This window comes from Brachyhypopomus gauderio, unplaced genomic scaffold (assembly GCF_052324685.1).
Source record: "Brachyhypopomus gauderio isolate BG-103 unplaced genomic scaffold, BGAUD_0.2 sc65, whole genome shotgun sequence".
In the NCBI taxonomy this organism is placed as follows: domain Eukaryota; kingdom Metazoa; phylum Chordata; class Actinopteri; order Gymnotiformes; family Hypopomidae; genus Brachyhypopomus; species Brachyhypopomus gauderio.
Genome location: NW_027506886.1, coordinates 1141538 through 1168017, shown reverse-complemented (window position 1 = coordinate 1168017; position 26480 = coordinate 1141538). Strand labels below are relative to the sequence as shown.

At 47.2% G+C, this 26480-nt stretch overlaps 1 protein-coding gene across 1 annotated transcript in view; it reads left to right on the top strand.

Moving 5' to 3' along the window:
• The window catches only part of plch2a (phospholipase C, eta 2a), a 107054-nt gene that overhangs the window by 47529 nt on the left and 33045 nt on the right, over window positions 1-26480 (top strand). The window contains exons 3-19 of the mRNA XM_076988985.1: window positions 7454-7600; window positions 8729-8972; window positions 9780-9909; window positions 13603-13773; window positions 15157-15250; window positions 15762-15965; window positions 16244-16364; window positions 17088-17259; window positions 19336-19443; window positions 21674-21829; window positions 23405-23503; window positions 23587-23687; window positions 23776-23864; window positions 24024-24206; window positions 24578-24685; window positions 24921-25045; window positions 26121-26205. Coding sequence (XP_076845100.1) covers window positions 7454-7600; window positions 8729-8972; window positions 9780-9909; window positions 13603-13773; window positions 15157-15250; window positions 15762-15965; window positions 16244-16364; window positions 17088-17259; window positions 19336-19443; window positions 21674-21829; window positions 23405-23503; window positions 23587-23687; window positions 23776-23864; window positions 24024-24206; window positions 24578-24685; window positions 24921-25045; window positions 26121-26205 — 2337 coding nt within the window. The remainder of the gene's footprint in view (window positions 1-7453; window positions 7601-8728; window positions 8973-9779; window positions 9910-13602; window positions 13774-15156; window positions 15251-15761; window positions 15966-16243; window positions 16365-17087; window positions 17260-19335; window positions 19444-21673; window positions 21830-23404; window positions 23504-23586; window positions 23688-23775; window positions 23865-24023; window positions 24207-24577; window positions 24686-24920; window positions 25046-26120; window positions 26206-26480) is intronic.

Below are 26480 nucleotides of genomic sequence, written 5' to 3'. Positions count from 1 at the left end.
GTGTGTGTGTGTGTGTGTGTGTGTGTGTGTGTAGAGGGGTGGTACACACAGTTCCTTGTTCCTGTTCAACACTCATACATGCCCACAACCACAGACTTAATCCACCAGACATAATGAACTGCTACACGGTCAGATTTGCACCTGCGGGATTAAATGGGATTCGTTTAATCTCAGTCAGACTTCCTTAAATACCGGGAATTTTAGTGGGCTTTGGCCAAACATAGACAGCGAACGTAGACAGTAGATTAGTCATCTTATTACAACAACAGCTTGTGTCACAGCCTGGCCAGACAAATGTGTCTCTCTGTTGAAATGATTCATAGCTTGTGTTTGGTGTTCAGTTGTACCTGGGAACCCACATGTAAATCCTGCAATGTAGCCTTCCAATGTTCTTGTGTTTGCTCTGGTGACGTTTGCTTATTTACCAATGTCCCATATGTGGGCCCATGTTTCATCTCCCATGTTTTATATAATATCAACGTCCACAATATTTACGGATGCAGACCCTGAATATGACAGGTCCTGTACTCTGTTCCTCTACAAAAACTAGATGAATAACAGTTCTGGAGTACCTGAGGTAAACATTTATCAAAGCCTTCAGCGTAGCGTGGCTTTCAAAGCAAATGGAACAAGTCAAACAATTGCCTGTATGCTTCTGACGCGTACGCTACTGTAGAAAGCTGACAGCTCTCTCGATAGCCGCGCTGCCGCTCTGACGAATCGCGCAGACGTGGAGCCGTGAGCTTTTCCCCTCGCGCCGTCGTGTTCCCATGGTTTGGTCAGAACCGGAGTGCAGCTGACAGGCTGCGGGCACGAGCCTTGGGATTAGCTAAATCAGAAAGTCTGCTCCCTCTCCCTCTGCAGTCGTCCGCCAGGGGAAAGTTTACCAGCAGGACTCCCAAATCCTCTCCTCTGTGTCACCATCTGCTCCCACCGACTCCCGGTCGCTCTGTACCGGAGGCAACCCTCTTGGTGCCCACTCCTGACGTCTATGAACCAACAGGAGCCTTCCCTGTGAACTCTGTGTGTGTGTGTGTGTGTGTGTGTGTGTGTGCGTGCGCACGCCTGCATGTCTGTGTGTGGCTGGGCTTATGACCATGTTTCATTCAGTGCATAACATCGGGTCTCGGACTTGGACGGGGGAAATTTAAAGGATATTTTTTAATAAAGAAAAAATGAAGTGAGCAACTAAACAAGAACGGCCCAGGCAACTGCACTTTTAGAGGCTGTGGATCACAGATGGCGTACGATAAACGCTAGCCTCATAACTACAGCCCTAACGATGGGGTGCACACCCGTGTCACCTGAGCACTATTCTCATGTTGGCTGCCCACACAGATGACCCATTAAAGTTATCAGCTTCTTCACTATATGTTACCAGGAGTGTCTTGCTCATTTATGCCCAACCGCTTTAACTGAAATTTAACAGGCTCTTCCCAGTCGGCCAACGCTAACAGGATATTAAAGGAATTCATCTGTGTGTATCCCTTCTCTGGTGATGGCCTGCAACCTGTTTGTGTAGTGTTTTCATGCCCACTTCACTGAACGTGGCCTCGGGATTTGTGAGCAGCCACAGAAAGGAAGGTTGGCAGTGGCCACCCTGACCCCTGACCTCAATGACTTAATCTGCGAGCACTGTACGTCCTGCCTTTAACCAGACCGTCTTCACACCTGACAATGACACATGACCGCAAGTTGCTTGTGGTATATTCCGTAATACAGTTCTCAGATTTTGCCTGAAAACTGAAGAACAAACCCACATAGGGGTCAAGCCTGTGACCCTGCAAGTGAGGCGAACATCAGTCAGACGACAGGTCTGATCTGCTTTGCACGCACGAGACTCCGTCTTGCACCGTTGGCCTTCAGAGTACCAGTCTGCGCATCTCAACGCGTATGCATCTATGGTTCAGGCTGAACGGACCTTTCATGTCAACCAAAGCCCCAGTTAGAAACCGCTGGACAAGGGCAGACCTTATTTGAGTACTACAAAAAAAACAGCTTTGCAGCTCTGGCCGAGCACCCAGTATCGTGGTCAAAATTGGACTTTAAAATTGAGCTAACTTAACACCTGTTTACTCTCGCAATATGGGTAATTATTTCCCATATATGCATGGCCTGAAAAGATACATAAAAGCATTTATATCTTTGTTGTGAAACACATGTACAGGAATGTTTAGGAACACTAGGGAATCCAAAAAAATATGGGTTTCCACCCAACAGTGTATTACTGACATCGCACAGGACCATTTTGAGCCAATGAAAAAAACTGAATGTAATTAATATTCTTCTTTAGTAATCTGTACAGTGTTTCTCACCCTGGACGATCCTTCCCTATATCACAGTAAATAGTTGAGTCAGTGTTCAATTTCGTTTACATTCCAGTGTTCATGATTTAAAATTGCTTCACAGGTAGGGATTTTGTGCATTTGGCGATGACAGACGAGTTAGAAGTGGATGATGCTTACAAGCTGGGTATAAAAGTTCACAACATGAATTGCTCACTTCCTGTCTCCTGGTTCACTACAGAAGTGCAGACCCACTGTGCAGACTTCATACACCCCTGAAGTTGTCTGCTTCCAAATGGCTTACCAACCAGCGCAGTGTTCAGCTTACTGAGTGAGCGTTCACTTCAGGTCTATGTATCCAAAGGTTTCTTTTTTCCTCTTGGTTATGCAACTGTTTGAACTTCCTACAAGTAACTCATGGCAAGGAGCAAAATGTGTTTGATTTTGGTGTGAAGTCCTGTGTTTGGTACAAGGTTATTAAATCAATACTAGTGCATGAAGAAGCTCAGAAGATTTTTGGCAGAATTTTACTGGGGCTTTAATGAGGTCATTAGGTGGGCTTGTATTGCAATAACCTGATTCCCTGGAGTTCTGACACATCTGTGTTTGTGCATGGAAAGCCTTTCATTAACCAGCAGTTAAGCATGAGGTGATCTGAAAAATGGATGTAGTGTTTGTTTTCATGGGTGTGTTTCATTCAACCAACAAAGCCAATTTGTTCAATGTCCAACAAAGAACCCAAAACCCCACTCTCACCAGTAACTCGCGTGCACAGCCTTCCCAAAAAGCCAAGCATGTATGCGAGGAAACCGGACTCGTCGAGCTATACCGTAAACGTAGTTGCTGGCACGAGCAGACAAGCGTAAAGTCCGCACTGTGGGAGCTATTCTGGTCTTTTGTTTTGAATGAACGCCTCCACGTCCAGCCCGGCCCAGCCAGGCTGCTCTTAGAACATCTCCAGCAGTCTTATGCCTGAACCGCATTCTCTCTTCACTAGGGAGATTGCTACAAGGCATTATGGGAAGAAAAGCACTCTCCAACTCTTTCATCTGGCTTTTTTTTATATATATATACCGGCGGATAGGATGGAGTTATGACAGGGCTTTGATGATTTTTTCCCCCTCACAATTACCTGCACCAAAACTTAGATGATGCTTCCTTTGTGCACGTCTCTGTACATTAGTTTCAAAAGGCTTTGCCTCTGCTCAATTTTACTATCTGCATCTCATCCCTTTCCCAATATCTAAATGACTATCTGTTTTTCTTTCTTGTCTCTTATTTCTCCCTCGTTCCGAGTCTCTGGCTCCCTCCTTATACTCACTCCCCTCTCTCCTGTGACACCACGTGTCAGCAGGTTGCCTAAATCCCCCAGACCTGGATTACAGTTCAGAGGGGATTTAGGTTATCTCTAAGACGCATGTCACACACTTTGTCGTTAGTGTCCTCACTAACACAACAAGGCTGAATCAAACGTCTGGATGCACTCAAAAGGAGCGACACAGCAGGCGTGGAAGTAAGTCTCAGACACTGCGACGAGTCTGATGAGTTATCCCTTATCGTTTCTTTTTGACTCCGCGGAAAAGAGTCTTGTGAGTTACTTCTTCAAACCTCTTGGCTGAAGAACGTGCTGGTTTTTCTTGTGGTTGGGGCCATGTTGATGCTGCTCAAGGCTGAGGCAGAGGGACATCGGGCAAAGGTTCCCCAAGCCTCCGGGGGCATGAGCAGAGCATCGGGGTCTGCGGGCATGGCGACATGCCTCCTCTCATCCGTCGCCATGCCCGAGGCATCTCCAGGACGACCATCCTTCTCCTACCTGGCTACCTCTGACACCCTTTCCACCATAAGCCTGGTGGGAACTATAGGCTTGGTGGAAGTGTGCTGGCCAGCTCCAAATGGAAGCTGGGATTCTTTGGTAAGAGTCAGGGAATATTGCTCCCTCAACGGGTTTGATGGAGCTGATTTTCCATTAAATATCACTTGGAAAATGACAGAAATTGCCCCTTTCAATGAATAATTTAGTATAATTATGAGCAAAAAAAATATTTCTTTGATCTGTGACCTACTTGTCGGAATGATCTGGGCACCCTTTGCTTTACCATTTTAAGCCTGTGCCTTTTGATTTCTTCAGCGCTGGATGAAGTTGATATTCATACCGCATGTCATTGTTCATATCGCTTCACGCAGGGCCGGTCGTTTGGGTGCTCGTCCAAAAGACAGATGTGTGCACAGCTGGTGTTGCTGCATCTCCTCAACACCATCGTTTCAATATTTACAACCAAACTCAAGGATTTAGTGGACACAGGCAGCGTGTGTGCAAGGCCGTTTCTGTTGTTCCTTGGTTTCCCCATAACAAAATCCCTGTAAATAATTTCTTGCTATTTCCAGCATACCTTGTTAAGTCGTATTTGGAGCCCAAATGTTCATGTGCATGGCACTGCTTATCGGCTGTGAAGCGTTTGTTTGTGATGTTGGCATATGGGCCTTGTTAGGTTAAGTCCGAGTTGGGAAAAGACACTCACGTGACCTCACGTGTGCCACACGCTAAGCACACAGCCAGAAGGCAGACGAGTCAGAAGCTCAGTCTTTTGGCGCAGACTTAAATGGATGGGTCACAGGTTCGTTTGACCTCCTCCGCAGGTTCCGTGTCACTCTGGGGGTCTTCACTCCTCCTCCTCACTCCTCCTCCTCACTCCTCCTTCCGTGGCTCCCCGGTTCCCGTCTGGACGCCACCCCTCCGCTGAGCTTGTGCTCACGTGTACAGACGTGTGCCCGGTTCTCTGCTGAGCTTGTAGCCTGCAGGGTACATGCACTTTAATTGGGTTTTTATTTCGAACATTCACAATAGTGCAGCCAATCTGAGACAACATTTAAATGCGCGAGGGATGATTGGAGAAATAGATTAGGGGCAATTTCTTGAATCGGACCTTCACGAAACCTGATTTCTGCAAACCTGAACCTGGTTTCCATGGCAACCACTGCATGCGTGCATGCTTTGTGTGTGTGTGTCTGGTTTTTCACATTGTCAGCTAGACATGGCAGGTTGGGCTGACTCCTTTTCTCTAAGAACTCCTGAGCGCCTTTGGGACATGCAGGCCCATCAAATGCGTGCATGTGTGAGTTCCGTAGCAGTCAGAGTTCAAGCAACCCACGTTTACCTGTATACCAATCTGGGCCTGCTAGCACAATCTCTTGACCAATAGCTTTCCTGGAAAAAAAAAACCCCAAAACCTATATATGAAAATTCACCTCCTGTCCTTCCTGTGCTTTTCTTATATTGTATAAGCCTCCCCCCTCCCTCCACACGCACACACACACACACTCACACACACACACACAACTCCCGTTGCTTCAGGGCCAAGTAAATCGTCTGATATAATTAAGATCTAACGAGCTCTCTACCCTCAGAGGTCCCAGATGAACTGCACGACTATTATAACCGGAAGAGCTAGAAATGCACTGACTGTCAAGCACGTTTTTTTTTCATAAACTCATATAACATTTTATTGCATTAGGGGTCTGCTCACCCTGGTTCATAAACGCTGCCAGAGCCCTGCTTCAAGTGTGAGATGGAGCGCACTCCTTCACTCTCAAGAACGAACTCGGATGCCTTTTAGCGGAACATACGGGTCCCGTCCAGCTGTTCGTAAACCCCCACGGGCAGAACTGCACCCTCACAGGCTGCCTGGACTGGATCGTTACACGTCCTAACGTGACGTCAGTGTCTGATGCGTCAGATCCGCCGCACGCGCGTGGACTTTATAAAACAGATGTGACGTGGTACGCCCCGTGGCTTGGGTCGTCTAGCAGCACGTTAGCCGGGCATGCCTAGAACAGGTGGTCATCCATGAGGTTAGAATGTTGTAGGAGTGACCTTACTCTCAGGCGTGCCCTCATGCTCAACCCTATGTAATTAATGTAGCAACCCAATCTTTTATAAAGAACCAACTTTGCTAACAGACCATGAAAGGCCACAGTGGCACGATGTAAATCAGACCGCAATGAGCCAGCTGACCTTTACGTGCTTTCGGTCACATTCATGTATTGACCTTCCCTTATTCAACCTTGGAACATTTTCTGCGTTGTTAAAAGTAGCTTCGTGCGGCATGTGGTGCTAAAGTTCGGAGGGGGCGGTGGCCCAGAAAGGTTACAAATTGCAAATCAGATGTAGAACGTAATGTGGCAGAAAATAGCGCTTGTCCAGTTCTGTGCCACAGGCGTTGATGGCGTGTGTTAATGCTGCCAGACCCCACATCATCTCCGTGCCCGTTCTGGCCAGATTAACACATCAGTTTGCCACAGGCGTGTTTCATTACCGGTGACGTTAACTTCTCATTGGTCATTACCGTTATTGTTCATTTTCCTCATTATTCCTCCCCATTCATTCGGACAGTCTTATGAAAATATTTGTCAGAGGGCTCATAACACAGCATTGATTTTGATTTGCCATCAATGGGCGGGCAACCTTGCCAGATCATCCGCACGGTCAGCAGATGTTCGTTGGCTCCTGAATAAACGCCCTTCAGCTGCACGAGGTCCTTGTGCGACACACGTGCGCAGAGGCAGCGCGAGCGGACCGGACCGTGGGAGAACTGGCCCCGTGCCGAGGCCTGTCACATCAGTCCTCGCTTTAATGAGCGCTTACCATGTGTAGTCGTTTGGAAAATACAGGAGTGTTCAGAAACGTGGACACGTTCCCAGATGGTGTTTAGCAACAGTGTGAAACAGACCTCTTTAACTTGTAGCGTGGCAATATGTTCAGCTTGAAAAAATGTCATTTGTGCATGAGAAAAGCAGTTAGATGTTTGAATTAATGTGACCTTTTTGATCAGGAGACCTGTCTGTGTAGGTCTGTCATGGCTTTTCTATTCTGGGAACATCGCATGCGTTAAAAAAATCAGTGTACAATTATCTCCACTTGTTAAAAAAAAACGTTGTTTAATCTTATAAGTACACTTCACCCAAGCATTGCTAACAGTGAGTGGGAATGACATTCGCAAACCGCTTAGCATTAACTAAACTTTTACCTCTTCGTTCATTATTTTAGCAATTTTAGCACTTTCGACACAAGTCTTCCACTTAAGCTCAGGTTAATGTTACTGGTTGACAGGCTTGCCTAAAGCTCTCACTTCTCCCCTCCCCCCTCTCCTCTTTTTTTTCCCCTCCGTCAGTGGAGAAATGCATGAGCTCCATGCAGACAGGTACTCAGATGGTGAAGCTCCGAGGCGGCTCCAAGGGCCTGGTGCGCTATTTCTTCCTGGACGAGCACAAGTCCTGCATCCGCTGGCGGCCCTCCAGGAAGAACGAGAGGGCTAAAAGTAAGTACCTAATCCCAGCTGAGCCCTTGCAAAGTGGGGGGAAACCGCAATCCCGGTCCGAGGCAGGAGGCGTGGGTGGCTGCTTTTCAGCGTTCATATGAGTGCATTCATCACGCCACCTGTTTTTACTTTAGTTAACAAATATTTAAAGGGGTAAAAACAGTATTTGCAGACAGCCACACTTTCCCATGGCAGTAAATGTCTATCAGGAATAGTCAGCGTAATACAATGAAACTGCTGACCAAAATCTCACCTGCAGCAAGATTGGTCGTTTTTCGATATAAAACCGATCTTGTGGCGTATTATGTGGCACGTGCAGGAATGTAAACAGACGTGACGTCTGTGTTGACGTCGTTCAGTTTGCTCCCCAAACGATTGACGCATCGACTGCATTGAGTTTATCAAGAGCTACAGTCGTAGGTCCTACAGTCCTATTGCTACAGTCCTATTGCTATTGCTACAGTCCTATTGCTCAACAGTATTGTGGCAGTGTTAAAACGTGGTGACTGACGGCTCCATGCTGTCTCCAGCGGTCAAGATCACATTCAGCATGTACTAAACCCACTGCAGCTGGGGGATTAATCATCCCTTAAGTTGCCTCAATAATTCATTCACTTTCTTGAGCAAAGTCAGCATTTCGTAATACCGAAGCATGTCCCAGAAAGCGGCGGGGGTAGTCTATTCCGCAGAAGTCCACTACTGCTCCAAGATCTACCCCAAGTAATGGTCCTCAGGCCAACGTTTTGACCTGGTGTTGTGGTGATGAAATCCCCGCATCTCACACTCGTAGCCTCCACACCACCCCATGACATCTCACGGTCTTGCCAGAGACCGATTGTCTCATAATGTGTTAAGCAGATTGTTAAAGATCGCGATCTGTGTGCGCCATCTGCGCCCGATCGCTTTTTAGATGAGACAGGTTTTATTGTTGCTGATTGAGCAACGCATTCGCAGTTATGGGCTGGTGTAATATGCAATATCAGTCAGCTGGTTTAGTGCTGTATCCATTTCCACAGCATCACCTTACTCGGCACGGAAAGTCGGACTTTCTTCTTATTTTCCCTAATTACACCTGAACGTGAGATCCGTTTCCCTCAAACTCTTCATCCCCCCGTCTGTCCTCTTCAGTCTCCATCGACTCCGTCCGGGAGGTGTGCGAGGGCAAGCAGTCGGAGATCTTCCAGCGCTACGCCGACGGCAGCTTCGACCCCAACTGCTGCTTCAGCATCTACTACGGCGAGCACATGCAGTCGCTCGACCTGGTCTCGCGCACGGGCGAGGAGGCGCGCACGTGGATCACGGGCCTCAGGTACCTGATGGCGGGAATCAGCGACGAGGACAGCCTGGCCAAACGGCAGCGCACCCGCGACCAATATCCTCTCCGGGGCGCTGGTCTCGTTACCGAATGAAAAACGGTCAGCCAGTGTGTTTGTTTTACTTAAAATGGTAATGTATACTTATTCTCAGTGAGTTCGTAGATAGGGACGTGGATGTTGAACATATTTCTTATTTATTTATTTATTTGGGGGGGCTTATGATACAGCCAAACGATCCTAACGTCTCTCCCTCTGAACGCCCACCATATTCACTTTCAGCACTTTTGGTGAAAAGTAATATTTGTAAGAATTACTAGCAGCAAATGACATCCTGCACCAAGCCTTGTTGTTTCTAATGAAATAATGATTTTTATAAAGTTAAGTCGTTAAAGCGGTCTTCATTCCTAGAGACCGCTGAAGTGTTCATGCGATCGTGACCATTTTAATGCTCTCCAGACCCGCATGAATTTAACATTAATGGAGTTGAAGGCCTTCACACTGTGACATTTGATATGACTATGCCGGCACTTTACTTAATTCATAATGCAGTATTAATTTCTCTGGCATGTTGACATTACGGCTTGATCTCCACTATTTGTTATTAATGCCACATGTTATAGCTGTCCCAGTCAGACTGTGTAAACGAAGGCTTATTTACCTAAGTATTAGTTTGCGAAACTATCATTTGAAGGACATAATCGTTCTTGTCATCATTGTCTTGTAATAATGTAGGAGTGTCATTTTTGGGGACCTGCTCTAGGTTACATGGCCCATTGCCACAGGGCACTGTCAGTAGCAGGTGGGCATGTTAACACACACACGCACTCCCCACCACACACTGTTCCCCTTAACCGTGTGCCCATGTGGCTGAAGCAGACCTTCAGCGAGGCTGACAAGAACGGCGACGGGAGCCTGAGCATCAGCGAGGTCCTTCAACTCCTGCACAAGCTCAACGTCAACCTGCCCAGGCAGAGGGTGAAGCAGATGTTCAAGGTGTGTGTGTGTGGTGTGTGTGTGTGTGTGTGAGTGAGAGAGAGAGAGAGAGACACACACAGAGAGAGAATATTCAGTTCATATCCCCTGAAGGACTGTAATATCATTGTGGATTGTTTGGATTTAACCATGTCTGCTCTCTGTTCAATAATAAATCAGAAAGCATCTGTGAGGTGCATCATAAATAAATATGATCTGATGAATACAACACGGGGCTGTAATGCCCACCTGGTACATTTGGCACACTTCAAATATGCTATAGATGCCTGCTTTGTGTTTGCAGGGCAAACAGTTTCCTGACCCTTGAGAACTTTGAGTGTGTGTATGTATGTCACTGCTCTCAAAATTACTCCGGTTCCCAGCCAGGCTGGACTGTGTGTGTGTGTGTGTGTGTGTGTGTGTGTGTGTGTGTGTGTGTGTGTGTGTGTGTGTGTGTGTGCTGTATGGCTGAGATCTCACCTCGACTGTTTGCGGGTCGCTAATCTTCACACTCCATCAGGACCCACCCCATCTGCTGTAAACGGACACAGATGGCCTTTATTGTAAGACGGTATAAAGCACAGGGGAGCAGTCTTGCTGTGTGTGTGTGTGTGTGTGTGTGTGTGTGTGTGTGTGTGTGTGTGTGTGTGTGTGCACACACAAGAGGAGGCTTTGGCCTTGGCTGTGTTGCTTCATTTGATTATCAGGTAGAGCCACTTGTGTGATTTCTCTAAACTACATGCTGCTGCTATAAATATCTATGCAGCTCATCTTTATCCCCCATCAGATTCCTAACCCCTCGCCACCTTTATCCCTCATCAATATTCCTATATATTCCTAGCCCAGACTTGCTATCTTACAGCTATTCCTAGCCCAGACTTGTTTTCTCGTAGTTATTCCTAGCCTAGCCAGTTCTTTTTCTTAGTTACTCTTGCCCCAGAACGACACGTGGACGCGTTGCCGTGCAAAAGTTCTTGTTGCGTTCAGTCACCCCGAACCTTCCTGGTGTCTGGCCAGGTTCCTGCGGGTGGTCCATGCGGTGAAAGCTCTGCGTTGTAGGCCCTCCCCGTGGGGCCCAGCCTCCTTGCGACCCACACTCGCTGTGTTTCTTCTGCTCGCCTGTCTTGGCTTCACTTATGAAGTGCTGGATGTGTAGTTGGTTAATCGGCTGCATGAGAAACAGAAGAGGCTCCGGGCTGAGAATTGCGGCTGGAAGAGGGCTGTAATGATGATGAAGAGACCCATTAGTCATCCACTGACTTGATTTCCTGCTCGCAAACTGAATTTAATGTGTAAAAAAAAAAAGCACTTTTCAATTAAAAGTCACTGTTGACAGGACCGTTAATCCAAAACTGGGCTTAGCCTGTGTTTGCTAAGCTCCTCATTGTGAAATGTATTAATGGATATTAGTCTGGGTCGTTCATTTATTTGCTGCAGTCTAAATCTCTTCCTCTTCCAAAGTTCTCTTCAAACCGGTTGTCTTCCCACAGACCTCAGATCAGCAGAGTGCTCTTCAGGAAGTGAAGGGCGGAGGTGTCGAGAGTGAGAACGATGCCCTCCTGCTCTGTTGCCTGAAGACATGTCAGTGGCCTATTTTTTTGCCAGGCCTCTTGTGGATCAGTATCACGTTCTCGCTCCCTCCCCTCCACACACTCACTCCCTCCACACCCTCGCTCCCTCCCCTCCACACCCTCCCCTCGCTCCCTTCCCTACACTCGCTCCCTCCCCTCGCTACCTTCTTTCACTCCCTCCCCTCATTCCCTTTACTTGCGCCCTCTACTTGCACCCTCCTCTCCCACCCTCCTTCCCCCCTCTTTTCTTCAACTCTGTGGGTCTGCGCTGTGCAGGAGATTCCAACATGAATGGCCAAAGCACGAAGATAGGACAGCCATTTATTTCTATAATCCGAAAGTCTTATTCAGAGCGCCCAGTCTGAGATGTTTTGCCATCGCTTGTTGATTGACAGGGACAGGGGAGGCGTTAACCCCGCCCCCCTCCCTCAGTTCACTGAGTCACTGAAGGTTTATTTCCCATCCGGCATATGCGGGTCATGGATCAGCATTTAATAGAGGCTTAACGTATTAGACGCTTTGGAAATGAATAAACAGGCCTCTTCGGCCCAGTTCGATCCTTTCTCATCCGCTTCCATGCAAATGAACAGACAGCCGAGTCCTATGAGGATGTCCTGTTTTCTCTGGGGAACACATCACAGTGGCTGTGTCGGTCCATGAACACTTAATTACAGATACGAGGTGCAACATTTCAGCAGCACATGCTGTTTGTTTGATGGTCAGCCGGTCCATTCTGGATCAAGATTACGTATTTAAAGTGAAACTGACAGACATATCAAATCAATGCCCCAGTGAGCAAATTAATTTAAAATTATAGTCATGTTTTAATAAATGTTCTCCATTTAGAGAATATTATTCAAATAGATTTTAGACGTGCTGAATAAGGGACTCTTGAGTAAGGGATTCTTCTCTTATGTCAGGTTTGCGACACAAACTCCCTCAGTACAGAGACAGAAAATAGATTTTAATAATATTACTGCACTTCATTTACAACGAAACCATCACACGTAAAAATCTGATGGTGCTACAAACGTAAAAATCTGATGGTGCTACAAAGATAAATTCAATACAAAGATAAAAGGATGAGAAAATAAAACGGATAGAAAAGGTAGATAATATAAACACCAAACTATTTTAAGATGTTGAACTGTTTTTGTCCAGGGGTGAGGAGATGCAGTTGAAGTGCTTTGTCTTTGCCAAGATGCTGCACAGTGGGTAGCACATGGTTTGTGTCCCTATCTGGTTGGAGCGTCAATGTTTTCCTCAGTGTTCTCAATATTCTCCTCAGGTCTGAATGGATTTCCTCTGGGGTCTCCTGTTTCCTCCCACAAATCAAAAATGTTGAGGTTAGGTAAAAGTTGGCTATCCTAAAAACCTTTTTTTTGTGTGTGTGTGTGTTTGGTGTGTGTGTCTGACTGCATGCCCAGTGATGGATGGCGTTCTGTCCTGGGTGTTCTCTATCTGTACTCTTCCTGTACCTGATTCAGACCCCCAGGGGGTTGTGGTTTCTGCTTCTCACTGGTGTGGTGACTGGACGTAAAAGCTGTGTGTTGATTGGGAAATGTTCCTGGGTTCTGAGAATGGTGCCATTCATTCAGTGTGATGTGCACACTTCCTGTAGAAGCTGATGGAGCTGTGTTTTTCACTGAGCTAAATATCTTTATGAATATGTACAAATTCTCTCACGTCATGGTGTCGTTCCTGTTCTCTCAGACATTTCACCCCAATTGCGAGACTCTCCCTCAGTGTCAGCCATTGTGTTGAAATATTAATTAACCCTCTACGGGGGCAGACTGAGCATTTTAATGAGGTTCTGAACTCACTAGCTTCTAGCTGAGGTTCTGGAATCTTGATGAGAGAGGTCTGTGAAGGGGCAGAAGGTCAACGATGATTCACTTGGTGCCACATCCCAACAGTTTGCTTGTGTGATTCCTGTGTTTATTCAGCATTAGAGGCTGTCTCTGGAATCACAAGAGTCACTGGTTGTTGACCCGATTCATTGTCCCTGACTCAGATGTAGGAGCCTCTCGTCTCCTATTGGGGGCGCTCTCAGTACAATTGGAAGGGACTGTAAAATGTCTTTGTTGTTGTCTGGTTGTGTACACCCATAACAACCATACTGACTGTCCACCATTGGTTCTAGGAAGCAGACACTGATGATAACCAGGGGACTTTGGGCTTTGATGAATTCTGCTCCTTCTACAAGATGATGTCAACCCGCCGAGATCTGTATCTGCTGATGCTTACCTACAGTAACCATAAGGACCACCTGGATAGTGAGGACCTGGCACGCTTTCTGGAGAATGAACAAAAGGTAAAGACAGACACACACACACACACACACATCAAAGAAAGTATTATTGGAGACTTCTTAAATGTAGTGTTATTAGGGCTCACAGGCACATTGGGGAACTTTAATAAAAGTGATCTAATTAGATTATGCATAGGATCAAAGGGTTTTTTAATAGATCTTGGCATCCAGTTGCACATGAAGACAAACATGACTTTATTAATGTGGTCAGCCAAGGGCACTTTGGCTGTGAGAAATGGGTGGACTTTTAGAAACATTTGTATGGAGTAAAAATAGAAGTTTTTTTCCAATGCCATGACTTCTGTAAATTTCCAGTTTAGAGGCAAGACATTCTCCCAAAATGCAATAAAATGAGATTCTTTCATGAAAGAGAAAATTTAACAGCTAATCAAACTGTATAAAGTAAGTTTCAACCCATGTAATAAGAAGTGCTTACCTTACAGCTACACTCACTGGTCAGTTTATTTAATACACTGTGTTATAATTGTCCAATCATAGCTGGAGGATGGCTATGACAATTTCTGCATGGCAACGTATGTGCTGTAGTGTCTAGTTCAGCATCTGCATGGGGGTTCAAATGAATCAATAAATGTGAATATTGAGAAATTCCTATTAGGCTCTTTGTGCGCATAATGCACAGATCTTCAGTTTTAATAATAGCAGTAATAGGAGTAATAGCACGTTATGGTGATCTCTCACTGGTGAAGTATATTAAAGCTCAACAGCATGGGCTCAGATACTGTGGTGTAGGGCTTGTCCATTGGATTTATGTCTTTTCACATAACCTTTCAGCAAATTTCACTAGTCTTATTGGTCTTGAATGTAATGTATCTGTAGTTTCTTGCTCACACAGCAACCCCCCATTCCCAATTGCATCTCCCTGTTAGTCGCTTAATGGGCAATTTGTCTCTGTCAAAGCAAAACTAGTTTCAAGCATAGTAGGCCAAGCCAATTAGCAGAGACTAGCGCTTGTGGCTAATGGCTAGCAAAGATGTGGTGCTAGCGCAGAGAGCGGCGCTAAACTGGGACTGAGGGGGGTGTGGTGCCGCTGTTCCCCTCCGCACCAATACAACAGTGAAAGAGGCCTGATGTTGATTGGCATGTATGGAAATCTAATCTACTAATCAGATTATTTAAGGGTCGGCTGACAGGCCGAGAAATCGGATTTCAGAGCTAGACCATCGTGATCAATGTTTCTTAACAGGATTCGATCCACATTGTTTAGTTTCAGATTTTCAGATATTGTTCTGTTTAGGCAGCGTTGGAACTCCAAGATGAAGCAGAATTATATATATATATATAATATTACAAATTATGTTTTGTAAAATTTTTGTTTTTGTCAATGTCACTTAATTTGTAAATTCCTCTTACATTTGTATTTCTCAGATGACCAGAGTCACAAAAGAACATTGCCTTGAAATTGTCTCCAAGTTTGAGCCTTGTCCTGAAAACCAGAAGCTAGGTGTTCTGGGTATCGATGGTAAGATGAAATCTAGCATTCCATTCTTTTCCTTAGAAAACATTTATTAAGGAAAGAGATGCTTGTGTGATTGTGTCGCACCAAAATTCAATTAATATACAGTAAATGGCTAGTATTTTTATTTCAGGGGAGTTTTAACCACTGTGTCTCATCGGTCCATCCAGTCCTGTAGCAGACAGAAAAATATTTGGATAATCTCCAATCTCTAGTAATTGACTTATGCCTGATTGAGCATTGATTTTTCTTCCCATCATATTTCCATCAACTGAGTTTTGTCCGGAAGTAACCCTGCATTGTGTATCCTGGTGTTTTAATTGCTCTAATACACCTTAGTGTGTTCATCAGCATATTAACACGTCCATATGAGTTTAAAATCCAGTGTTTCAGAGCAGGAATGAAAATGTGCCTTGATCGAACAGCTAAAATGGAACCAACCAGACTTCCTTGACCATTTGACCTCTACGAATGTTCCATTGTTTAAAAACTTCAACGATGAATTCCACCTGTCCAGGTTTTACGAATTACATGCGAAGTCCAGCCGGAGACATCTTTAACCCTGAACACAACGAGGTCAACCAGGAGATGACCGAGCCTCTTTGCAAGTACTTCATCGCCTCGTCTCACAACACCTATCTGATGGGTGACCAGCTGATGTCTCAGTCCAGGGTGGACATGTACGCCTGGGTTCTACAAGCAGGTTGTAGATGCGTGGAAGGTCAGTCTCTTTCCCACAATGCCCTCTGTCTGTAGTGCAGGACTCCGAGAAAGAATGGATAAGTCACCAGAAATGTCTTAGCATAATCTTTATGCTTGATGGAAGGAACAGTGTCACGAGGAACGGAACAGTCAGAAATACATCTTTAATTGTATGTTGACGACTTTAATACGATGTGGTCTTTTGACTCGGAACCTCTCCATGTATAGTTTGACATTTTAACACCTATTTTACACATTAAGATTGTGTTAACAAGTTCCTGTTTTCTAAATTTACAGTGGACTGTTGGGACGGGCAGGATGGGGAGCCGATAGTTCACCATGGTTACACCCTAACCTCCAAGATCCTCTTCAAAGACGTCATAGAGACCATCAACAAATACGCGTTTGTCAAGAACCCGTAAGTACAAATGGAGTTTCTGAATTGTTCGTATGTGCAGACTAATTAGTTCTGTCAGTGGAGTAAGAAACGGGTGTGACATCTTATGTGTTTCTGGCATACAGCTTGAATATCAGAGTCTGTACTTTGCATGCATGCATGAGTGAGCATACATGTGCAAGTGTGTGTGTCTGTCTGTCTGTGTGTGTGTACGCGCGCGTGTGTGCGCGCGTGTGTGTGTGTGTGTGTGTGCGACACGATGATCCTTTGTTACATTTTCCATTTTTTCCCTGATGTTTCATTAGCACCACTGTTGCCAAAGGTGATAATCCTATTAAGATTTACACAGCCAGGGCTCCTCGAGGTTGTTGCGAATGAAATGCTATTTTTAGACAGCCTGTATCAGCATGCTACCAACAGCATGTTCGCGCTGACATACCAGCATTTTTGCCCCTTTATGATTTTCCTTCAGGTCAACCGCTCCTCCTGAATGGAACGTTCAATATATTAGACTATAAAGCCCTTGCGTTTCTCCTTCACATGTGATTGTACAATGGTCGATTATTTGCACATTTCCTCATCAGAAATAAGCAAGCAATAACACAGTGGAAAATAATTTTATATAAAACAGCAGTTTTCCTGCTTGTGTGCGTGTTCTAAACTGTGTCTGCATACTGCTGACTTTTATCCTTACAGATCTACACATCATCCGTTCTGTTTGTGCCTTTGGCTTTTCCTCTGTAGGTATCCGGTCATCCTGTCTATAGAGAACCACTGCAGCGTGCCACAGCAGAAGAAGATGGCTCAGTATCTGGTAGAGATCCTTGGCGAGAAGCTGGACGTGTCCTCCATCAGCAGTGAAGAGTCTGGGTTTCTGCCCTCACCTGAAGCCCTCAGAGGCAAAATACTTGTCAAGGTCAGCTACTTAAAGTCTTAAGCCTTTGTCAAAGCCTTAACAAATTGACAAAAGTGTAGACATTCATTAAGTTTTACCTAGAACAGAGCCTTGGGTGTGATTTGATGTTTCGGAGAGGTGCAGAACTGTTTCAAGCTCCCCCTTGGAGCAGGCAACCTCTAAGGCAGGGCTATTCAACTGGCGGCCCATCTCCCCATAAATAATAATAAATATTTGATAAACCGCCGTAAAAATAAATAACATTTTATTTGCAACATTTTACGACACTGTGTGGCGCATTACGGAACGTAGTGTGTCTATGCGGCACGTTACTCTGTCACGAGTGTTATGTTCGTCCCCCCCCCCCCCCCCCCCCCCCCCCCAAACAAATTACGTTCGCCACCCCATCCCCCGTCAATAAATTACTATCCACTATGACAGTATTGGTATAGGTCTGAAAATTGTCTGGCCCACAGGTCAGAGCTCTCTGCCAGATCTGGCCCGCAGAAAAATATAGTTGAATACCCCTGCTGTAAGGTGTGCGTCTGTTACGTGGGTGTGTCCATCGATGGTCAGGGTTGAGCATCAACCTGCAGTTTCCCCTGTCTCAGACGCCCTTCCCCAAGTGCCCAGAGGTGTTTCTCTCCACTGCGCATGAGCCTGTGAGATATTCGCATACAGAAAATCAGGCCACGTAGTGTGAGGTGGAACCACACAACGCTGAGGTGGTTACTAAAATTGGAAGCCGAGTGCCCAAAGTGCAAACTGGACCACTTTTTGGTACTGACAAATCACCCGGTGGTGGGCCGTCGAGAGCCTCCAGCAGGCGTGAGCCGCACGCCCCTGCCCAGCACAGGTGTTGCGTTAGCGCGTCCCCACGTACGCACCATGTAGCCTAGCGCTTCATTTCTGCTTAGCCGCCTGCTGAGACAGCAACCGCCTACAACACAGGACGACTAGAACCTGCAGGAGATATTATCGGATGGTATACAGCTCTGAGGATGAAGGCTGTTCACCCCATACTTGTTTCATGCTAATTTATGCTTTGTCTAATTTTGATAATTTTGCTTAATTGCTAATTATGTCATTGGTGCCTGATGTAAATGTTCATTGGCACTCTGTTTCAAAACTTCTCCAATTAGAAGTCACAAGCCTGCGCAGGGCTGCAGTTACAGTTACAGCCTGACCTTCGACCTTTGTATGATATGAAGCCCACCAGGCTTGATTTGTACAAATCCAGAAATGTTTTTGGAAACGAGCACTATTGCGGACCAAAAGCAAAATCGAAAACAACCTTGTGGTTCAATGCAGTGAATCATCAAACCATGCGCACACACACGCACAAAGATACACACACTTTCTCTCTCACTCTCTCTCCTGCCCACTTCCTATTCACAAAGAGTTATGGCTCCAACCTGGCGACCCCTGACCTTGTAAAACTGTTCAGAATCGATCACCCATGGCGCTGGGGCTCCTCAGACTGTGCGTGGGATTGATTGCTGCTTTTTCTGGGCCTGCCTGTCCTTTTGTTAATGCAGACCGCCACGCCATGTCACCAGGTGATGCCCAAGTTGGCTATTACACGCCTGTCAATCCAGCTTTCAGCAATGAGTGATTGGTCGAGCTGACTTTAAGGCCCCCCCCCCCCCCCCCGGGGTCTCGTATGGGAGGATCTGAGGCGCAGAGACACCCCCCCCCCCCCCCCCCCCCCCCCACGTTTGTGAAGGGGAAGGACTTCTGCACTAAGGATGTGAAACACCTACTGCTTTGCCAACCTGTTACTGGGTCTGTGACAAGCAGACAGAGAGCAGCGGTGTTAACAAGTGCTGCATTTGTGATCTGTTTTTTTCATTCAGTCCTGCTTGGTCTGTGTCTTCCCTTGAGATTTTCAAGCAATTATTTTTCAGTAACATCTAAATATAACGACAAAATCTAAAATTCCCCTTTGTGTTTATGTAACGTATGGCTATGTCCGGGCTTGGTGATATTTTTAAGCATGGCCTGGTTACCCAAAAACACTGTAACCTTATGAGCCCCTGCGGTACTGCAGTTTGTGGTGCATCTCTGAGCATTTCGAACACGTTGTGCCGTGCACAGGGCAAGAAGCTGCCACCCAACATCGACGAGAACGCTGAGGAGGGCGACGTGTCGGACGAGGACAGCGCGGACGAGATGGAGGACGACTGTAAGCTGATGAACGGAGACGTGAGTGTCCTCTCCCCCATGCGTCTGCCTCCAGCCTGGGGAGCTGCTCCTGGTGTTCCCCTCAGACACACTCCAGTGTTTTCTCTCTCTCTCTCTCTCTCTCTTTCTCTCTCTCTCTCTCTCTCTCTGCCTCACTGTTCTTTTTGGACACTTGCCGTCTCCTCTCCATGCTGATGTCACATTTAAGCCATCCTGATTCTCTTAATCATGCCAATTACACTGGCAAACATACCACAGTAATATGTAGAAAAGTGTTTGGTTTTTTTTAGCAATGAATGTTCATTTAATGCAACAAGCACTTCTTACATTCTTCCCTCAGTAGTATAATAGACTGCAGTGCCCCAGGGGACTAGTCTGAGCACCCAGAAGCTTTATAATACATGGCTCCATGTTCAGTCACACCACGGTTATATTTAGAACTACTCAAGGCTCTTAGCACAGAGTGCAGTCCTAATAGCTCCTCATCTGTGATCAGAGTCCATCTTAAGATAATCCCGTCCCAGTGCCTAAAAACCAGGAGTGCTAGCGAATCCAAAGCTGACGTTCTCCGTGCGAGATCACGTTAGGTGGCGGCCACTTTTTTTTTGTTTTTTTGTTTGGTTACGACACTGGAGTGTTGTTTTGGGGGTTTATAGCCAGCTTTGCCTGTCTTGCTTTATTTCATCACAGCTTCCAACCACCCGGTTCAGCGTGAAATATTAGATATATCCAATATTACAATCCTCCAAACGCACAAGCTCCAGCACAAGTTCCCTCACCTTTTAACTTTGTGTCTGTTTCCGATTCTCCTAGCAACGCGACCCGGAGCGAACGAGTGCATTCTGACCTCCCTCAGCTCCCCTCTCCTTCCTCTGAGCTCGAAGACCCGTCTAACGTGATAAATATTTCACAGGGGGACGCTGGTTTCACTGGTCTGCAGCGTCGTTTAGACACGAGTGAAACACGAGTTTCAGAAGACGTGCTAGAGTGTAGCACAGCAATGTTTCCTGAGGTCTCTTTCTTTGCTGCACTGAGACTGGCTGGGTTATTGGAGTTAATTATGTATGATGTTAAGTGAACCCTCATTCAGTTATGAGGCAGAGTATCTCTTGTGTTATCCAAACAGAATAATTTTTTATGTTGCATAGATTGTTAGTAAATATCTTTCAGATACATTCCTGTGAGGATCTTTCTCAGTTCAGTGTTCCTGGGCATGTTTCCTATAGGTCCTTCCAACATACGTGATGCATAAATGATCACATGGCCCAGTGACCACCAGCTGTATTCTTTCTATGGGGGCAGATTCACCAATGATCATTCATCTAATGTGTCGGTCCCAGATTCCACAATCTGCCCACGAGTTGCCCACAATCTGCCCATGATTGGTCCACGAGTTCAGGACCTGCCCAATCGATGCATTTCTGCTTGTTCGCAAGTTAATGGCTTGAATAGACCTGGGCCAATAACATATAAGAAGTGTTGTGTGAAACTAGATTTGCCCATATCTTCCAAAATTCAAACTGTATGTGTCTTTAGGTTCTGCTATACGTGACCCGATCTGGGGCTTTGTTGCTGGGTGTGGGCCAGGTGCTGGGACTCGGTGAACTGAAGCATGACAGATAGCAGTCTCTGCTCCGCTCTGGCCAAAACCCAGTAGCTCTGACAGTCCATGCAAAACCAGCCCAAAACAATATCTTCTGGCCTGACTCAATAAAGCACAGAAGCAGGGCACCTGTGCAAGGAGCCATCACGGACAGATGAGCTGCCTTCCTCTCAACCCGGCACAGCCTTTCGCCACAGATCAGAGCCTTCACCCACATGTAGTGCTGGGGGAGTCGTCGAGGAAATACGGGAGCTGGTGTCATTCGCAGTTCTATCCTTCCGGCGATACCTACCCCCCGGACGGCCGGGTTGATTTAATCATCCTGACCCAAATCCTGAATGTAAGCGGTCCGAGGTGTTGAGCCCAGACGCCTGGGAGTGAAGTGTGTAATGTCATTATGCCCCTGCACGTTCAGAAGTATGAAGGTGGATGAGGAGTGAATGTTGGAGCCTCTCCACCTCAGCACTGCTACTGCAGTTATCTCCCCGAAACTCTCTTCTGTAGCTTCTCTCTGTCGCTCTCAAGCTTGAGTTCTCTCATTCTCTCTCTCACCCTCTCACTTTCTCACTCTCGCTCTCTTTCTGTCTACACTCTCTCTCTCTCTCTCTCTCTCTCTCTCCTGGTTGACCCATTTCTCTCTCCCCTCAGACGTCCATGAACAGAAAGCAGGTGGAGAACGTTGCTAAGAAGAAGCTGGACAGCCTGATGAAGGAGTCGCAGATCCGTGACTGGGAAGACCCAGACAGCTTCACCATCGCCTCCCTCCCTCCCTCGGGCAAACCCAACGAGAAGACCACTGGGAAGGTGCGCTGGCCTACGGGCCTACGGTCACACAGCCGTCTCGCAAGCGCCACACAGCCGTCTCGAAACCGTCTCGCAACCGTCACACAGCCGTCTCGAAACCGTCTCGCAACCGTCACACAGCCGTCTCGAAACCGTCACACAGCCGTCTCGCAACCGTCACACAGCGTCTCACAGCCGTCACCGTACTCGTCCCCTAGGTCTCGTATTTCTCTCCTCTCAATGTTCTTTCACTCTTTGAAAGATCAAGGCCTTGGCCACTGCATGCATCGCCTGACCTGCTCAAATGTAAACGTGAAAGAATCGATTTTTCTACAGTGTCTGATTGCGAAAGCAGAGTCTTAAGACCAGCAATTTCCTAGCAACTGCGGGTCATGTGACAGCCAGGTCATGTGACTGCTGTTTCCTGCCCCAGACCCCAGAAGGACTATTACAGAAAACGACATGCAGGACAGGAGAAGGAATGAGTCATTTATTTTCTCTCGTGGGAAGATACTGACTCTTGTGTATGATTTAGACCCCATCCAGGAGATAAGCAGCTACCTTGGTCTGGCAGAGAAGATAATTGCTGTTGTAGCATGGACATGTTGTGGAGAGATTAATGATGCTGAAAACACGGGTGACTGTTTTCTCCGGGGTCATTAAAGCTTATAACAGTCGACCTCGGCGCTCAAGTCGTATCGGGACCAGGTAGCGAAAGCACGTTCGGAGGTCGCAGTTCATTCTTTAGGCGGGAGTACGTGGCATTGCAGTGGGAGCACATTGTAATGAAGAGAGAGCCTATGTCGTAGACCCGCCCCCTCATCCGGACCCGCCCCTGCTCCTCAAAGTTTTGGAGCTATTTATGTCTCTCGGTGCAGGGGAGGAAAATGCTGCTCACACCTGCAGCCCTATGGGCTCAGGGTCAGTTTTCAGGGCAGATTTCAGCATGCTCAGCACACGCCTGACCCGAACGAGGCCTCCGCTCAGAGACACTCCCTCCTCCTCGGAGTTCTCTTCAGAAGCAGTCTGCGCACATCCGACTCTTTCGCTGTGTTTCTCCACTTCATGATTCCACCTCAGTACTCGCGGCCTGTAATGAGGTCACTCAGCGGGATGCTTGTGCATTTGCCATAACTGTAAGCACTGGCGTTTGCCTCACCTAGGATAATGTGTGATTTGTGGTTTCTGACTCTTAATGAGTCAGCCTTGTGCAGAATGCAGTGCGCCGAGAGTTATTGCGTGCGGTCTCCGCAAACTCCAGCAACACGAGTGCGTCCGTCAGTCAGCTAGAGTAAAGTATGCGATTATGCTGCCACCTAGTGGCTGAAGAATATAGCACAAGATGCCTTGTTTTTAAATTGTGCCGTGATTCTCAAGAATCTCGTGATTCTTTGACTGTTCATTCAAGGTCTTACGGTTGTGTGTGATGATAGGCACTGCCTCCAAACCTCTGTATCCTTCTCATGTGGGAGCCGATTATCTCTTCACCATTTCCAACTTTCTTTACTCTAATGGGTACATGGTACATGCTTTATTTCATACTTGTGGTGTAAGTGAGAGCTGAGTGGATGAAGGTCGTCTGCGTGTCGGTTGCAGGGCAGAGGAGACGATGGCACCGACACGGGTGATGAGGCCACGCCCAGCAGCAACAAGAGGCTGGGCAGGTCCTTCATGGGTAGCTTCTCCAAACGCAAGGTCAGCCTCACACACACACACACACACACACGTACACACACACACACGCGTCATCACCGACCTGTCATCTCCTTGTGCTGCAGAAAAAGTCGAGCAAGCTGAAGAAGACGTCCAGCTTCGAGGACACGGACACGGATCAGGAGAGTTCCGGCAGCACGCCCCGAGCCGCGTCGCACCACAGCAGGTACGAGCCCTTCGACGCACACCAGCACGCACGTGCGCGTGGCAAGACCGCAGCGCTCCGATATTAAATCGTGGTCTGTGGTCTGCAGAAGGAAGAAAACCATGAAGTTGTCCAGGGCTCTGTCCGACCTGGTGAAATACACCAAATCTGTGGCCATGCAGGACCTCGAGACGCAGGGTGAGGAAACACTAAACATTCACTTTGAGTTGCTTATCGAACTTTTCATCCCCTCCAGAAACCTTTACGCGTGATAGGCGTGTGATAGGCGTGTAATTGGCGTGTGGCTGGCACACGGGTCACGCGCTCTGACGCCGTGTTTGGCCTGGTGCACTTTAGGCGGCAGCAGCTGGCTGGTGTCGTCGCTGAGCGAGACCAAGGCGCAGCAGCTGATCCAGCAGAGACCCGCCCACCTCGTGCGATTCAACCAACGGCAGCTCTCGCGCATCTACCCCTCCCCCTACCGCGTGGACTCCAGCAACTTCAACCCACAGCCCTTCTGGAACGCCGGGTGTCACCTGGGTGAGTCCGAGTGGGACGGGAGGCACGGGGCACAGGGGTAGGGGGGAGGAAGCAGACCGGGCCGCCGGTAGAAAGGTCTTCTTCCTGGACACCTTGTTTGTGTACAGCTGTACGGTTAGTGACCACTGTGGTTCCACGGTGCCTCAGTTACTGGCAGGCACATTTGCAGGAGGTAAGGAGGGGCCATGCATGTAGCAGGAGGTGCAGCCCAGCAATCCCAGAATGCCTAGTTACACTTTGTCCTTTATAAACATTATGACCGCTTGTGTAAACAGAAGCGTATCAGTATGAAAAGTAGGTACAGTAGACGTCAAGTAAAGCATTCTGTGTTCTGTGTGTGTGTGTGTGTGTGTGTGTGTGTGTATGCACAGTGGCTCTGAACTATCAGTCTGAGGGCCGGGTCCTTCAGCTGAACAGGGCCAAGTTCCACTGCAACGGCAACTGCGGCTACGTCCTCAAGCCCGAGTGCATGTGTGAAGGTGAGGGGGGGGGGCGTGGCCTCAGAGCTGGAGACGCAGAGATCATTATGGATCTCGAGGGCCGTTCTTCTGCACAGATCAGCGATGGCTTCACTGGAGAATAGTCCTGTAGATCATAACAGCACGAGATTTTCAATGTAGACAAATCAAATTTATTTCTCTAAGTCTCTCCATCCATCATTGTGACTGCTGATAAATGGGGAGTGGACCTGTGGTGTTGTGTGTTGTGGGTCAGGCTCCTTTAACCCCATGCTGGAGGACCCACTGCCCGGGCAGATGAGGAAGCAACTGGTGTTGAAGATAATCAGTGGGCAGCAGCTGCCCAAACCAAAGGACTCCATGCTGGGAGATCGTGGAGAGGTGAAGGTTTCATCAGTCCACACACACTCACACACACACACACACATACAAACACACACACACTTCATCAGCAGGGGATGAGCCCCAGTCAACACACACACATGCGCGCACACACACACACACACACACACACACACACACACACACACACACACACATACAAACACACACACACTTCATCAGCAGGGGATGAGCCCCAGTCAACACACACACATGCGCACACACACACACACACACACACACTTCATTAGCAGGGGACAAGCCCCAGTCAACACACACAAACAAACAATACAAACACACACACACAGTTCATTAGCAGGGGACAAGCCCCAGTCAACACACACACGCATGCACACACACGCACACACACACACACACACACACACACACACACACAGTTCATTAGCAGGGGATAAGCCCCAGTCAGCCGGGTTGCCTGCTTCTCGGAGAACTGTGTCTGTGCTGTCTTATTTTTTTTCTACAATTTTCTCTCTCTGTAATACACACACACACACACACACACACACTTCATCAACAGAGAAACCCAATGAAAAAGTTCTTTTATTTAGCAGAAACAGCATGCCAAGGACAGACTTAATGAGGAAAACGGGTGAGGGTTAACCATGAAACACACACACCACAGTGACAGGAGCAACTACACACACACACACTAATAATGGAGTAAGGACCTAGCTAAACCAATCACATATGTATAAATTATATACATATATAGATATATGTACACATATATATGCAAAAAATTCCACTGTAATAGACTGTCCCCAACCCAGAGCAGTTATACCAGTGCAGAACTCCATCTGCTTGGCGCCATCTGTAGGTTTGTGCAGGAACTGCATGTTTTCTGGTCTGGATTGGACTGTTCCAAGACGTTATATCTTTTATTTATAACCACTGGGAGGTAATCCTGATTGGGTTTTGGATCAGTGTCTTGTTGCGTGACCCTTCCGTGCTGCAGCAGTGTTTCACCAAACCTTCTGTACATATTCTGGCTTCTTCACAAATATGCCTCTCGCATTGTGAAGAGATTGTGGCATCTTCGTTTTATCTTGCATAGATCATCGACCCCTTTGTGGAGGTGGAGGTGATTGGCTTGCCAGTGGACTGCTGCAAGGAGCAGACCAGAGTGGTGGATGACAATGGTGAGCCACGTTTCACACACCGCGAACAGGTGCATGCTGGGATGCAGAGGGTGTCGTCTGACCTCTGCATCCCAGCATGCACCTGTTCATGCTTAGCCATTATGTCTGGTCACCCAGGGGCCAATGCTTCATGGGTGTGTTGTATCAAATTATGCCTGTGTGTGTGTGTGTGTGTGTGTGTGTGTGTGTGTGTGTGTGTGTGTGTGTGTGTGTGTGTGTGTGTATTATATATGCATTGAGGCTGGCACCACTGACTGTATCACTCAGGCTCTAAT